The sequence below is a fragment of the Ornithorhynchus anatinus genome, chromosome 1 (genome assembly GCF_004115215.2).
Source record: "Ornithorhynchus anatinus isolate Pmale09 chromosome 1, mOrnAna1.pri.v4, whole genome shotgun sequence".
NCBI lineage: Eukaryota > Metazoa > Chordata > Mammalia > Monotremata > Ornithorhynchidae > Ornithorhynchus > Ornithorhynchus anatinus.
The window spans coordinates 37,084,528-37,100,091 of record NC_041728.1 but is presented as its reverse complement, the minus strand read 5'-3'; the positions used below and the strand labels follow the sequence as shown (position 1 = coordinate 37,100,091).

Below are 15,564 nucleotides of genomic sequence, written 5' to 3'. Positions count from 1 at the left end.
CCTGGGAATCAGAAGGTTCTGGGCTCTAACCTCAACTCCGCCACCTGTCTGCTGGGTGACCTTGGGCAAATCACTTCACTTCTCTGTGCCTCAGTTACCTAATCTGTAAAATGGGGATTAAATCTGGGAGCCCTATGTGGGTCAGGGACTGTGTCCAATTTGATGATCTTATATCTACCTCAGCACTTAGAACAGTACACATGGTAAGCGCTTTACAAATACCATCGTTATTATTTCCTTGAACTTTATGTGGTCCTCCTGTGAAAGTTCTCATTTAGTCCTGAGTCTCATCGATCCAAGTGTTTGCTGAAGAGTAACTCAAGATTGGTGATTAGTTTTAAGGTCCTAATTACCAACTTTGATTATGCCAGCTTACTTCCCTGTCAGCTTTAGAATGTTCTAGTAGTGTTATTTTTCTCTCAGGCAATCTCCAGCTGTATGTGTGTGTGGAGTATTTGTGTGTGTTTCAGTGTCATTTGAGTTTGTTTTTGGACTAATCTTGCAGTTTCAGAAGTGTGTTTACCTTCCTTGGGATTTTAGGGGCAATTAGTGAGCCTGCCTCTAGCATGGTGATAAACAGTGTAGCCTAGTGCATAGAGCTTGGGCCTAGGAGTCAGAAAGACCTGTGTTCTAATCCTGTCTCTGCCCCTTTTCTGCTCTGTGACTTTGAGCAAGTCACCTCACTTCTCTGGTCCTCAGTTCCCTCATCTGTAAAATGGGGGTTAAGTCTGTGAGCCCCAAGTGGGACAGGTACTGTGTTCAACCTGATTAGCATGTATCTACCCGTGTTTAGTACAGTGCATGGCATATAGTAAGTGCCTGAAAAATACCACAAAAAAGAAGGAATAAAATGCTATCTTTTGAGTGGTGCATCAGCCCCTTTTGTACATATGCCTCTGAAGCAGGACTTTCTAAATGGAACCTTTAGTAGCCAAAAAAAAGCTAAGGTTTCTCTCAGAAGAGACTAGTGCTTTTCCTACCAGTAGGGTTAGCTCCATTATAATTGAGAGCCAAGAAAAGAAATGAAAGCTAAGTTGATTACACTGAAGAAACAGGTTTTAGATGTACTTCTGCCACCTCTAAGCTTCAGATTTTATTCTCCTTCTTCTTTGTAAATCCTTAGATTGGCCAAACAAAGGTATATTTATGATGTTGCCTGAAAAATTGAACCTAGGGAAATGGTGATGAACTAGCTGATTTATTATTTTTTCAAACTGGAAGCGGCGTGGCCTAGAGGAAAAAAAACAGGCCTGGGAGTCAGAGGACCTGGGTTCTAAACTCGGCTCTGCACTTGTCTGCTGTGTGACTGTGGACAGGTCACTGTTCTGTGCTTCAGTACCCTGATCTGCAAAATGGGTTTTCAAGACCTGTTTTCACCTCCCACCCCCGCTTAATCAATCAATCAATCATATTTATTGAGCACTTACTGTGTGCAGAGCTCTGAACTAAAAACTTAGGAGAGTACAAGATAACAGAGTTAGTAGACATGTTCCCTGTCCGCAGCCAGTTTATAGTCTAGAGGGGGAGACAGACATTAATCTGAATAAATAAATGACGGTTATGAACATAAGGGCTGTGGGGCTGAGGGGGGGTGAATAAGGGGAGCAAATCAGGGTGACATAGAAGGAGTGAGAAAAGAGGAAATGAGAGCTTAGTCAGAGAAGGCCCCTTGGAGGAAATGTGCCTTCAATAAGGCTTTGAAGATGGGGAGAGTGATCATCTATCAGATATGAGGAGGAAGTGAGTTACAGGCCAGAGGCAGGACGTGGGCTAGAGGTCGGCAGTGAGACAAATGAGTTGGAGGTACAGTGAATAGTATGGAGATAGAGGAGTGAAGTGTGTGGGCTGGATTGTAGTGGGAGAGCGGCGAGGTGAGGTAGGAGGGGACAAGGTGATTGAGTGCTTTAATTTAATTTAATTCAATTTAATTTAGTTCAAGGTGACTGAGTACTTACAATGTGAGCCCCATGTGGGACCTGGCTATCTTGTATCTCCCCCAGCTGTTAGTACAATGTCTGGCACATAGTAAGCATGTAACAAATGCCTTTAAATAATAAAAAAATTAAATGGGGGACAGATAATAATAATCTAGATTGTAATTATGTGATGAAAGCCTCAGAGAGATTGGTGACTACCCAGAAAAAAGAGGACAGAGTCAGTGTGCAATAGCAGCTAAAAAAAATAATGAAAAGGCCAAACTTCGAAGCTGGGAAGCGTCAGAGAAGTAAACAAAGGTACAACTTTGTCGCCGTGCAAAACCCGGTCTACAGAATAACCGTTGTGGGTTTACTGGGGACATAATCGAGGTGAAAAAGGTAGAGAGAACAGCAACCAAGTGGATTGGGGGGATGGAGAAGTCTCTTTAGGAGGATCAATTAAAAGAGCTAAAGTCTTCCATGCGGAAATACGGAGGAGGAGAGGGAGATATAATTGAAGTCTTTGGAATCGTGAACCATTTCTGACTGTCCCAACACGGAATTGTTGTGCTTCAGATCGTACTCAAAACAGGAAGAGGCGGCTTCAAGGTCAAAACACTTCCCACACATGGTCTGCTCTGACAGGAAGTTGTGTGAGGTGAAAATGCCAGTGAGATTCAAGAGGGGTATGGATCAAGAAGCAGTGTGGCCAAGTGGAAAGAGTACAGGCCTGGGAGTCAGAAGGACCTGGGCTCTCATCCTGGCTCTGCCACTTGTCTGCTGTGTGACCTTGGGCAAGTCCCTTCACTTCTCTGGGCCTCAGTTACCCCAGCTGTAACATGGGGTTAAGACTGTGAGCCCCACATGGAACACCTTGATTACCATGTATCTCCCCCAGTGCTTAGAACAGTGCTTGGTACTTAGTAAGTGCTTAATAAATGTTGCTATTATTCTCTGGGCCCAGTTTCCTCAGCTGTAAAATGGGGATTTAAGATTGTGAGTCCCACGTGGGACAGGGACTGTGTCCAACCCCATTACCTTGTATTTAGAGAAGCAGCATGTCTCAGTGGAAGCAACATGGGCTTGGAAGTCGGAGGTCATGGGTTCGAATCCCAGATCTGCCACTTGTCAGTTGTGTGACTGTGGGCAAGTCACTTAACTTCTCTGTGCCTCAGTTACCTCATCTGTAAAATGGGGATTAACTGTGAGCCTCACGTGGGACAACCTGATTCCCCTGTATCTACCCCAGCGCTTAGAACAGTGCTCTGCATATAGTAAGCGCTTAGCAAATACCAACATAATTTATTATTAACTGAGGCACACAGAAGTGAAGTGACTTGCGGAAGGTTACACAGCAGACAAGTGGTGGAACCGAGATTAGAATCCTGTGTTCTATGCGCTATGCCATGCTGCTCTATGCCTGTGGAACTGGGACAGAACCTCCTAGGCACACATAGGCAAACTTCTCTCCTGTCCACACAATCTTTAAAAGACAATCTCACACAGACGAGGTGCACATGGGACCTGGAGTCTGGGAGTCAGGGGGACCTGTGTTCTTATCCCTGGTCTACCACTTCTGCTGTGTGACTCTGAGCAGGTTACCTAAGTGCTCTGTGCCTCAGTTCCCTCATCTGTAAATTGGGGTTCGAGACTGGGAGTCCTCTGCAGGACAGGGACTGTGTCCAACCTGATGGGCTTGTACTTACCCCGATACTTAGTACCTTGGTGGGTAGTGCTTATATCTACCCCTGGCACATAGCGTTTAAACTAGACTGTGATCCTAGACTGTGAGCTCGCTGTGGGCAGGGAATGTGTCTGATGTTATAGTGTACCCTCCCAAATGCTTAGTCAAATTAAACTTTGTGTGCTTTGTAAATTAAACTTTGTGTGCTCAAAAATATGATTGAAGAGGAACAAATACCATGATTATTATTATTACTACACATAGTCTATCTCTCTTTCTTCCCTAAGCCCTCTTTCCCTTTTCTTCAACTCCCTTCTGCGTCACCCTGACCTGCTCCCGTTATTCATTCCCTCCTACTTCCACAGAACTTATGTCCATAGCTGTCATACTATTTCTATTAATGTGTCTCCTCCTCTAGATGGTAAGCTCATTGTGGGCAGGGAATTCATCTATTGTTCTATTGTCCTCTCCCAAGCTCTTAATACAGTGCTCTGCCCACAGTAAGGGCTCAATAAATATGATCAACTGACTGACCAACTAGCCCCAGACTAAGCCCCCTTTTCCTCAGCTCCCCTTCCCCCCACCTAGCCCTGACTCTCTCCCTTTGCTCTAAAGAGCGCTTGTGTATATATGTACATATATATAATTCTATTTATTTATATTAATGCCTGATTTACTTGTTCGGATGTGCATATATATATAATTCTATTTATTTTGATGCCATTAATGCCTGTTTACTTGATTTGATGTCTGTTTCCTCCCTTCTAGACTGTGAGCCCCTTGTGGGCAGGGATATTCTCTCTCTGTGTTGCTGAATTGTATTTTCTAAGCACTTACTACAGTGCTCCGCACACAGTAAGTGCTCAATAAATGCGATTGAATGAATGAACTAGCCACTAGGCCCCACTGCTTCTCCACTTGATCTGGTTTAGGAAACAGAGGGAGGAACAAACCTTGACGGAACTTTCTCTCTTCAGCAAATTTGGGGACCAATTTAATGTTCTATTGTCCTCTCCCAAGTGCTTAGTACAGTGCTTTGCATCCAGCGAGTGCTCCAAATAATATGGTTGGCAGACTGACTCTGTGGAACTTTCTCTTCTGTCCCATAGATTTGGAAACCAATTTATTGTTCTAGTGTCCTCTCCCAAGTGCTTAGCATAGCATTCTGCACCCAGTAAGCTCTCAATAAATACGATTGACTGACTGACTGACTCTCTGGAACTTTCTCTTCTCTCTCACAAAATTGGGGACCAGTTTAATGTTCTATTGTCCTCTCCCCAGGTGCTTAGTACAGCACTCTCCATCAGTAAGCGCTCAATAAATATGGTTGACTGACTTTACGGAACTTTCTCTCTTTTCTCTCCCTCAGACTTGGGGACCAGTTCTACAGGGAAGCCATCGAGCACTGTCGCAGCTACAACTCGAGGCTCTGTGCTGAACGCAGTGTCCGCCTGCCCTTTCTCGATTCCCAGACTGGGGTGGCCCAGAACAACTGCTACATCTGGATGGAGAAAAGGCACCGGGGCCCAGGTGGGAAGTAATAATAATAATTGTGGTATTTGTTAAGTGCTTGCTATGTGCCAGGCACTGTTCTAAGCACTGGGGTGGATACAAGGTAGTTGGGTCAGTCACAGTCTCTGTCCCATGTGGAGCTCATAGTCTTAAGCCCCCTTTTCCAGATGAGGGAACAAAGGCCCATTGACTTCCCCAGGGTCACTAATGGCAGAGCTGGGATTAGAACCCATGGCCCTCTGAGTCCCAGACCCGTGCTATATCCAGAGAGTGAGAATCTGGGGGAACTGGGACAGAGACCAACCACAGAGGAGTCCCTGGTGGACAGGGAATGCCTCCACCAATTCTACTGTACTGTGGTCTCCCAAGCACTTAGTACGGGTGCTCGGCACATAGTAAGCGCTCAATAAATACCTTGATAGAGTGTAAACTTGATATGGATAGGGAATGTGGCCACTATTTCTGTTGTATTGTGCTATTCCAAACACTTAGTTTAGGGCTCTGCTCATAGAAAGCTCTCAATAAATGCCACCAATTGATTGACTGATTCTAAAACTCTGCATCTCAGTCAATTGTATCTATTGAACGCTTACTGTGTGCCAAGCTCTATACTGATCACTGAGGAGAGTACAGTAAAACAATATAACTGACATTCCTTGCCCACAGCAAGCTGACAGTTTAGAGGGGGAGACAGACATTAATATAAAGAAATAAATGACAGATATGGACATAAGTGATGTGGGGCTGGAAGGGTGGATGAATACAGGGAGCAAGTCAGGGTGACGCAGAAGGGACGGGGGGGAAAGGAAAGGAGGGCATAGTCAGGGAAGGCCTTGGGATATTGGCCTTCAGTAAGGCTTTGAAGGAGGGGAGAGTAATTGTCTGTCTGATATGAAGAGTCAGGGTGTTTCAGGCCCAAGGCAGGACATGGGCGAGAGGTCGATGGCAAGACAGATGAGAAATGAGACACAGTGAGAAGGTTAGCATTAGAGGAGACAAGGGTGTGGGCTGGGTTGTAGTAGGAGAGTAGTGAGGTGAGGTAGGAGGGGGCAAGGTGATTGAGTGCTTTAAAGCCAATGGTAAGGAGTTTCTTTCTGATGCAAAGTTGGATGGCAACCACTGGAGGTTCTTGAGAAGTGGGAAAACATGTCCTGAACGTTTCGTAGAAAAATGACCCGGGCAACAGAGTGAAGTATGGACTGGAATTGGGAGAGACAGCAGGCTGGGAGTTCAGAAAGGATGCTGTAAGTGCTTGGATTAACATGGTAGCCATTTGGAAGGAGAGGAAAGAGTAGATTTTAGCTATGTTGTGAAGGTCGAACTGACAGGATTTAGTGATGGATTGAATATGTGGGTTGAATGAGAGAGAGGAGTCAAGAATAATGCCAAGGGTACGGACTTATGAGACAGGAAGAATGGTAGTGCCGACTCCAGCGATGGGAAAGTCAGAGGAAGGACAGGGTTTGGGTGAGAAGATAAGGAGTTCTGTTTTAGATGTTAAGTTTGAGGTGATAGCAGAACATCCCAGTAGAAGTATCTTGAAGGCAGGAGGAAATTCGAGACTGCAGAGAGGGAGAGAGATCAGGACTGGAAATGGGAATCATTTGCATAGAGGTGGGAGCTGAAGCCTTGTGAGTGAATGAGTTCTCTGAGGGAGTGGGTGTAGATGGAGAATAGAAGGGGACCCAGAACTGAATCTTAAAGGACTCCCACAATTAGGGGGTGGGAGGCAGAGGAGGAGCCCGCGAAAGAGACTGAGAACTAACAGCCAGAGAGATAGGAGTAGAACAAGGAGAGGACAGTGTCTGTGAAGCCGAGGTTGGATAATGTTTCTAGGAGAAGGGGTGGTCGATAGTGTCGAAAGCATCTGAGAGGTCAAGAAGGACTAGGATGGAGTAGAGGCCCAGGATTTGGCAAGGCGATCATTGATGAACTTTGAGAGTGAAGGGGATGGAAGCCAGATTGGAGAGTGTCAAGGAGAGAATTGGAGGAGAAGAATTTGAGACAGAGGGTGTAGACAATTCATTCAAGGAGTTTGGAGAGGAATGGTAGGAGGGAGATGGTGTGATAACTGGAGGGAGCCGTGGGGGTCAAGGGAGGGGTTTTTTTTTTAGGATAGGGCATGGGCATGTTTGAAAGCAGTGGAGAAGAAGCCATTGGAGAGCAAACAGTTGAAGATGACTGTTAGGGCAGGAACAAGAGTTTTGATAAGGGGCAAAAGGAATGGGGTCAGATGCAGAGGTGGAGGGGTCGATATTGAGAGAAAGCAGGAGATCTTCCCTGGAAACACTTCTGGGAAAGATGGGAGAGTTGAAGGTGAAGCAAGAAGGAGTTGGGTTTGGGGGTATGTGGGCCGGGATGATTTTAGGGAGATCACACCCAGTGGTTTCTCTTTTCTCAATAGAGCCAGGTCATCAGGGCCAGGGATGGGGGAGGCCGGGGGACAGGGGGTTTGAGAAGGGAGTTAAATGTCTTGAACAACTGGTGAGGGCAATGGGCATGAGTGTCAATAATGATGGAGAAATCATTTTTCTGGGCAGAAGAGAGGGCAGAGGCAAATGATATGGGCTTTGAATGAAGGGAAAGAGAAGGGATGGGGAAGGTGGAGTGGTTGAAAGCAGCACTGGGGAATGAGAAGGAGTAATACCTCCTCCTTTCCCAATGAATCTGGGGGAGTGGGTGAAGATGTGCTGAGCAAGTGCGTGTGTGTGAGTGTGTGGTTTGAAAGTTAAATGGAGGCTTTACAATACGTTTAGCATTTTTTATGGTATTTGTTAAGCGCATCACTGTTCTATGCACTGGGGTAGATATAAGTTCATCTTTATAAAAGTTATAAGTTATGTCTTATAGATATAAGGCAATCCCTGTCCCACGTGAGGCAGTCTAAATGGGTGGGAAAACAGGTTATTAACTTCTGCAGCAGAGGAAACAAAGGCCCAGAAAAATTCAGTGACTTGTGAAAGGTCACACAGCAGGCGATTGGTACAGTCAGGATTAGAACCCTGATCTTCTGGCTCCCAGACCTGGCCTCTATCCACTAGGTCACATTACTTCCTTGAGATAGAAGTGCCAAAGAGAGAAGGCTTCCGCCACTTTTTAAGGAATCGAATAGTCATAGTACCCTAGTTCCCTGCATTAGGTAAAAGGAGGTTGCCAGAAACACTTGATACTCAGTAAGTAGTATCATCTCTCTTCCTTCTGTAACTCTTTAAATTGTACTCTAATAAGTGTCTCCCTCCATCCAGAGTTTCGACCTGGTCACAGTTTCTCTTTCAGAGTGTATTTCCCCTTACTGACAGGCTTCATTAAGCTCCGTGACCAGAAGTGTGTAAAAATCCTCCCGTGAGATGCACTTCATTTTACTCCATTTATTCACCCCTCTCCCACCCTCACAGCACAGCACTTATGTACCTATCTGTAATTCATTTATTTGTATTAGTGGCTGTATCCTGCTTTAGGCCACAAGATGCTTATAGGCAGGTAACGTGTCCATCAACTCTTATTTTATTTTTTCTTTTAATAGTATTCGTTGAGCATTTACTATGTTGCAGGCACTGTTCTAAGCGCTGGGGTAGATACAAGCTAATCAGGTTGGACACAGTCCCTGTCCCACACGCGCTCACAGTCTTAAATCCCATTTTACAGATGAGGGAACTGAGGTCCAGAGAATCAGTGGTATTTATTGAGCACTTACGGTGTGCAGAGCACTGTACACGGTAAGCAGTCAGTACGATTGATCGATTGCATGAGACGTGTCAAAGCGAGTGCTGTATGGGGGAACCACTGGTCTCTTGCTGCTATCACTCTCCTTTTCAGATCCCTCACACGGACCAAGTGTGTTACTGTTTGTTGTATTGTACTTTTCCAAGCAGTTAGTACAGTGCTCTGCACACCATAAGCGCTTAATGCATACGATTGAATAAATGAATCAATGTTCCCTCCCTCAACCCTCCAACTATCCATGGGAAATGGCAGTCAAGCACGCGTCAGGTAAAGGATGATAATAATAATAATTACTGTATTTGTTAAGCACTTACTATATACCAAGCACTGTTCTAAGCCCTGGGGAAGATACAGTTCAATTAGGTTGGACACAGTCCCAGTCCCCCATGGGGCTCACAGTCTTAATCTCCATTTGACTGATGAGGGAACCGAGGCCAAGAGAACTGAAGTGAGTTGCCCAAGGTCACAGAGCATACATGTGGCAGAGCCGGGATTAGAACCCAGGTCCTCTGGCTCCCAGCCCCTTATCTAACCACTAAGTCACGCTGTTTCCCAGCACCCCCGGCATCAAGGAAAGGCCGGCCCCACAGCTGTGTGTGACGGAGGGATGAGGACATTCTTTTGAGAACCCCAGTCTTGCCACCAAATTTAGGCAAAAGCTGACCAAATTTGAGTAGCATTTTCCTCCTTCCAGCCTTCAGCTTGCCCCTCCTTGTTCCCAGAGTCTTAGAGGCACTTCTCTGTGCCTCAGTTATTTCATCTGTAGAATGGGGATTGAGACTGTGAGCCTCATGTAATGACAGGTACTGTGTCCAACCTGAAAAATTTATATCTACCCCTGCACTTAGTAAAGTGTCCGGCACATAGTAAGCGCTTAATAAATACCGTAGAAGTGGGGGTGGGAGAGGCAGTCAATCTGGAAGCAGATTAACAAACATATCCATCCTTGGTATCAACATTCTAGTTGGAAGTCAGAGACCAGTTCTGGAAGTCAAATGTCCCAGGGCATTCCCTGGGAAGCAGTGTGGCCTGGCGGAGAGAGAACGGACCTTCGAGTCAGAAGTTTCTGAGTTCTAATGCCCTTCCGCCACCTGTTGCTGTGTGAGCCTGGGAGTGTCACTTCATTTCTCTGGGCCTCAGTTAACCCATCTGCAAAATGGGGATCAAGTAATGGTATTCATCGAATGCTTACTGTGTGCAGAGCACTGAACTAGCAGAAATTTTCCCTGCCCATAACAAGCTTACAGTCTGGAGGGGGAGACAGACATTAATATCAATGAGTAATGTATAATATTAAAGATACATATAATGATGTTGGTATTAAGCGCTTACTATATGCAGAGCACTGTTCTAAGCGCTGGGATAGATACAGGGTCATCAGGTTGTCCCACATGAGGCTCACCGTCTTAATCCCCATTTTACAGATGAGGGAACTGAGGCACAGAGAAGTTAAGTGACTTGCCCACAGTCACACAGCTGACAAGCGGCAGAGCCGGGATTCGAACTCATGACCTCTGACTCCCAAGCTCGGGCTCTTCCCACTGAGCCACGCTGCTTCTCATGGAATTGCTGTGGGGCTGGGGCAAATATAAAATTAAGACTGAGCCCCAAATGGTACATAGACCGTATTTAACCTAACTTCTCTCTAACCTGGTAGTTAGTAGAGTGCCCAAAGCACAGCAAGTCTATTAAAAAAAAAAAAGCCTTATTTCTCAGAAACCTTGGACTTGGGGGCTTTCTTAATTTCAGAGTTTATCCCAGGCCCTGAAATAGTGTGATTTGCCTTTCATTGGATACCACCTGGTCAGCAATCAGTGGTATTTATTGAGCACTTACTACATTCAGAGCACTGTATTATGCGCTTCACAGAATACGATATAGCAGAATTAAGACATGTTCCTTGCCCATAACAAGCTTACAGTCAACCAATCAGTGGTATTTATTGAGCGCTTACTATGTGCAGAGCACTGTACTGAGCACTTGGGAGAGTACAGCATGGTTCAATGGAAAGAGCACAGGCTGGGGAGTCAGAGGTCATGGGTTCAAATCCCAGCTTCACTGCTTGTCAACTGTGTGACTTTGGGCAACTCACTTCACTTCTCTGTGCCCCAGTTACCTCATCTGCAAAATGGGGATTGAGACTGTGAGCCCCACATGGAACAACCTGATCACCTTGTAATAATAATGTTGGCATTTGTTAAGCGCTTACTACGTGCAGAGCACTGTTCTAAGCGCTGGGGTAAATACAGGGGAATGAGGTTGTCCCATGTGAGGCTCACAGTTTTCATCCCCATTTTACAGATGAGGGAACTGAGGCACAGAGAAGTGAAGTGACTTGCCCACAGTCACACAGCTGACAAGGGGCAGAGTCAGGATTCAAACCCATGACCTCTGACTCCCAAGCCCGGGCTCTTTCCACTGAGCCACGCTTCTTCTCTATCCTCCCCAGTGCTTAGAACAGTGCTTTGCACAAAGTAAGCACTTAACAAATGCTATTATTATTATTCTAATTCTGCCTCTGCTACTTGTCAGCTTTTGTTTCTGGACAAGTCTCTTCATTTCTCTGGGCCTCAGTTACCTCATCTGTAAAATGGGCATTAAGACTGTGAGCCTCAAGTGGGACAACCTGATTACCTTGTATCTACCAAAGTGCTTAGAACAAGTGCTTGGCACACAGAAAGCGCTTAACAAATACCATCATTATTATTACAATATAATAGAATTGGTAGACATGTTCCCTGCCCCTAATGAGCTTAAGGTCAATTAGTGGTATTTATTGAATACTTACTATGTGCAGAGGACAGTACTGGAAGCAGCGTGGCTTGGTGGATAGAGCACAGGCCTGGAAGTCAGAAGGGCCTGGGTTCTAATTTCAGCTCTGCCATATGCCCACTGTGTGACCTTGGGCAAATCACTTAACATCTCCGTGCCTCAGTTACTTCATCTGAAAATGAGAAGAAGAGCATGAACCCCCCATATGGGACAGGGACTGTGTCCAACCTGATTAACTTGCATGTACCCCAGTACTTGAGACACAGTAAGCACCTAAATACCATAATAATACTGATTATTATTATTACTACTAACCACTCCTCTTCATCCCAACTTTCCTCCCCTCCTTTCCTCCTCCCCCCTCTTCCTTCCTTCCTTCCTTCCCTTCCCTTCCTCCCTCCCTTCCTCCCTTCCCTTCCCTCTCCCCCCTCCCCTCCCCTTCCTTCCTTCCTCTCTCCCCCTCCCCTCCCCTCCCTCCCCTCCCCTTCCTTCCTCTCTCCCCCTCCCCCCTCCCCTCCCCTCCCTTCCTTCCTCTCTCCCCCCTCCCCTCCCCTCCCCTTCCTTCCTCTCTCCCCCTCCCCTTCCTTCCTCTCTCCCCCTCCCCTTCCTTCCTCTCTCCCCCCCCTCCCCTCCCCTCCCTCCCTCCCTCCCCTCCCCTCCCTTCCTTCCTCTCTCCCCCTCCCTCCCCTCCCCTTCCTTCCTCTCTCCCCCTCCCCTCCCCTCCCCTTCCTTCCTCTCTCCCCCTCCCCTCCCCTCCCCTTCCTTCCTCTCTCCCCCTCCCCTCCCTCCCCTTCCTTCCTCTCTCCCCCTCCCTCCCCTCCCCTTCCTTCCTCTCTCCCCCCTCCCCTCCCCTCCCCTTCCTTCCTCTCTCCCCTTCCCTACAGAGCAGCCCACTGTACCTTTATAGGGCAAATGCAAAGCACTCCAGCCTATTGCTTATAGAGGAGTCAGCAAGGCCTACAGTGACTTATGTTGTTTATCTCATTAGTTCAGGAGAGACATAACTCAAAGCTGGTGGTGTGGTGGAAGGAGGGGGGAAATGGGAGGGGAGAAAGCAGTTGCAGCTGAACTCTGGGATATTAATCCAGGGCAGTTCACCCAAGGGTTAAGGTTGGGTGGGAGGAAAGGAGGGGAAACAGAGATTGGTTTAATTATTAAAACCAAGGGTCAGCACCTGGGAATTGTTTAGCTGCTCCTCAAGTCATGTACAAATGAACACCCTCGTAGTCATAATAATAATTATGGTACTTGTTAAGCACTTACTCTGTGCCAAGCAGCATTCTAAGTGCTGGGATAGTTACAAAGTAATCAGTTTGTACGCAATCCCTGTCCCACATGGGACTCGGACTCTTAATCCCCATTTTACAGTTGAAGGAATTGAGACAAAGAGAAGTTAAGTGACTTGCCCAAGGTCACACAGCAGAAATGTGGTGGAGCCGGGATTAGAACCCAGGTCCTTCTGACTTCCAGGCCCGGGCTCTAGCCACTAGCCCACTCTGCTTCTCTTTACATGTACATCTGCCCTCAGAATGGGTCCCTGTGTCTCTTCTCCAGTGAGCTTTAGCATGTGTACAAAAACTCACATGCACATATACACCTCCCCTAGACAACCATAAACACGTTGACATATACACATAAGCACATATAATAAAGGCATTTGTTAAGGGGCTACTGTGTTCCTAGCACTGTACTAAGTGCTGGAATAGATACAAGATGATCAGGTTCCACATGGGGCTCACACTCTAAGTAGGAGGGAGACAGGGAGTGAGTCCCCATTTTGCAGATGAGAGAAGTGAGGCACAGAGAAGTGACTTGCCCACAGTCACATAGCAAAGTGGCAGAGCTGTGATTAGAACCCAGGCCCTCTGAGTCCCAGGCCCGAACTCTTTCCACTAGGCCATGCTGCTTCTCTGTGTGACTGCACTCCTTTCTTGCATGATGTAGTGGATAGAGCACGGGCCTGGGAGTCAGAAGGTCATGGGTTCTAATCCTGACTTTGCCAGTTGTCTTCTGGGCGGCCTTGGGCAAGTCACTTCATTTATCTGTGCCTCAGTTCCCTCATATGTAAAATGGGGATTGAGATTGTGAGCACCACATGAGCCAGGGATGGTGTCAAACCCTATTTGCTTGTTTCCACCCCAGTGCTTAGTACAGTGCTTGGCACATAGTAAGTGCTTAGCCAATACTACGATTATTATTTTTATTACTAAGTCACGTCGATAGGCGGTTGATGGATAAACAAACCACAATCCAAAATTTGCGGTAACCAGGCCCTGAAGGAAAAATGCTTGGGAGGCCTCCTGCCTTCAAGACATTTCTATTTGGATGTCCTCCCATCACCTCAAACTTAACATGTCCAAAACAGAGCTCCTTATCTTCCCACCCAAACCCTGCCCTCTCTCTGACTTTTCCATCCCTATAGATGGTACCAGCATCTTTCCCGTCTTTCAAGCCCTTAACCTTGGTGTTATCCTTGACTCCTCTCCCTCATTCAACCCACATATTCAATCCATCACCAAATCCTGTCAGTGACACCATCACAACATCGCTAAAATCTGCCCTTTCCTCTCCACCTAAACTACTACCATGTTAATACAGTCGCTCATCCTATCCTGCCTAGATTGCTGCATCAGTCTCGTTGCTGACCTCCCAACCTCCTGTCCATACTTCACTTTGCTGCCCGGATCATCTTTCTACAAAAACGTTTAGGACATGTCACCTCCCTTGTCAAAAATCTCCAGTGGTCGCCTATCCACCTCCACATCAAACAAAAACTCCTCATCATTGTCCTTAAAGCAGTCCATCACCTCGCCCCCTCCTACCTCACCTCACTTCTCTCCTTCTACAACACAGCCTGCTCACTTTGCTTCTCTGGTGCTAACCTTGCTGTGCCTCCATTTTGCCTGTCTCGTTGCCGACCCTTGGCCCACGTCCTGCCTTTGGCCTGGAATGCCCACCCTCCTCAAATCCGACAGAAAATTACTCCCCCCGACCTTCAAAGCCTTACTGAAGGCCCATCTCCTCCAAGAGGCCTTCCCGGACTAAATCCCACTTTTCCTCATCTTCCACTCCCTTCTGCATCATCCCAACTTGCTCTCTTTGCCCTTCCCACCTCCCAGCCCCATAGCACTTATATATATGTCATTTTATTTATTTGTATTGATGTCTGTCTCCCTGCCTCTAGACTGTGAGCTCATTGTGGGCAGGGAATGTGCCTGTTCGTTGTGGTATTATACTTTCCCAAGCGCATAGTACAGTGCTCTGCACATAGTAAGCACTTTTAAATATGATTGAATGAATGAATGAATATGCCATCCAAGTCAAGAAGCAGCATGGCCTAGTGGATAGTTCACGGGCCTGGGAGTCAGAAGGACCGGGCTTCTAATCCTGACTCCACTTAAGCACTTAACGAGTACCATGGGGGAAAAAAATTGGGACACGGAGAGAGTACTCTCCAGCACTGGCAGGATGGCAGAACGAAGGGCAGTGCCTTGCTTGGAGTTTGTGAGTGTCGGGAGAAATTCCATGTGAGAAGCCCAGGTGGAGAAGCCAAGGTGGGGAAGACCAGGGGAACTCTAAATCAGCAGAGGCTCTGAATCTGCTGATGCCCAATCAGAAATTACCCATGGGAAGCTCTATCCCTGGGTCTGTATGGCATCTGGGTCTTTACTCATTAATAATCGTGGTGTTTGTTAAGCATTTACTACGTGTCAAGCACTATATTGAGTGGTGGGGTGATTACAAGATCAGCAGTCTTTGCATGGGACTCACAGTCTAAGTAAGAGGGAGGACAGGGATTGAATCCCCATTTTGCAGATGAGGGGACTATGGTCCAGAGAAGTGAAAAGACTTGCCCAAGGTGACACAGCAGACAAGTGGCGGAGCAGGAATTAGAACGCAGGTCCTTTGGCTTCTAGGCCCTTGCTCTCTCTACTAGGCCACACTGCTTGTTGCTAA

At 46.7% G+C, this 15,564-nt stretch overlaps 1 protein-coding gene across 3 annotated transcripts in view; it reads left to right on the top strand.

Moving 5' to 3' along the window:
* The window catches only part of DPF3 (double PHD fingers 3), a 305,729-nt gene that overhangs the window by 124,478 nt on the left and 165,687 nt on the right, over positions 1 to 15,564 (top strand). For all 3 annotated transcript variants that reach the window (XR_003762040.2, XR_003762038.2, XM_029072157.2), the window contains exon 2: positions 4,970 to 5,130. Coding sequence is in view for 1 of the 3 variants with exons in the window: in XM_029072157.2 (XP_028927990.1) it covers positions 4,970 to 5,130 (161 nt within the window). In the remaining 2 variants the exon portion in view is untranslated. The remainder of the gene's footprint in view (positions 1 to 4,969; positions 5,131 to 15,564) is intronic.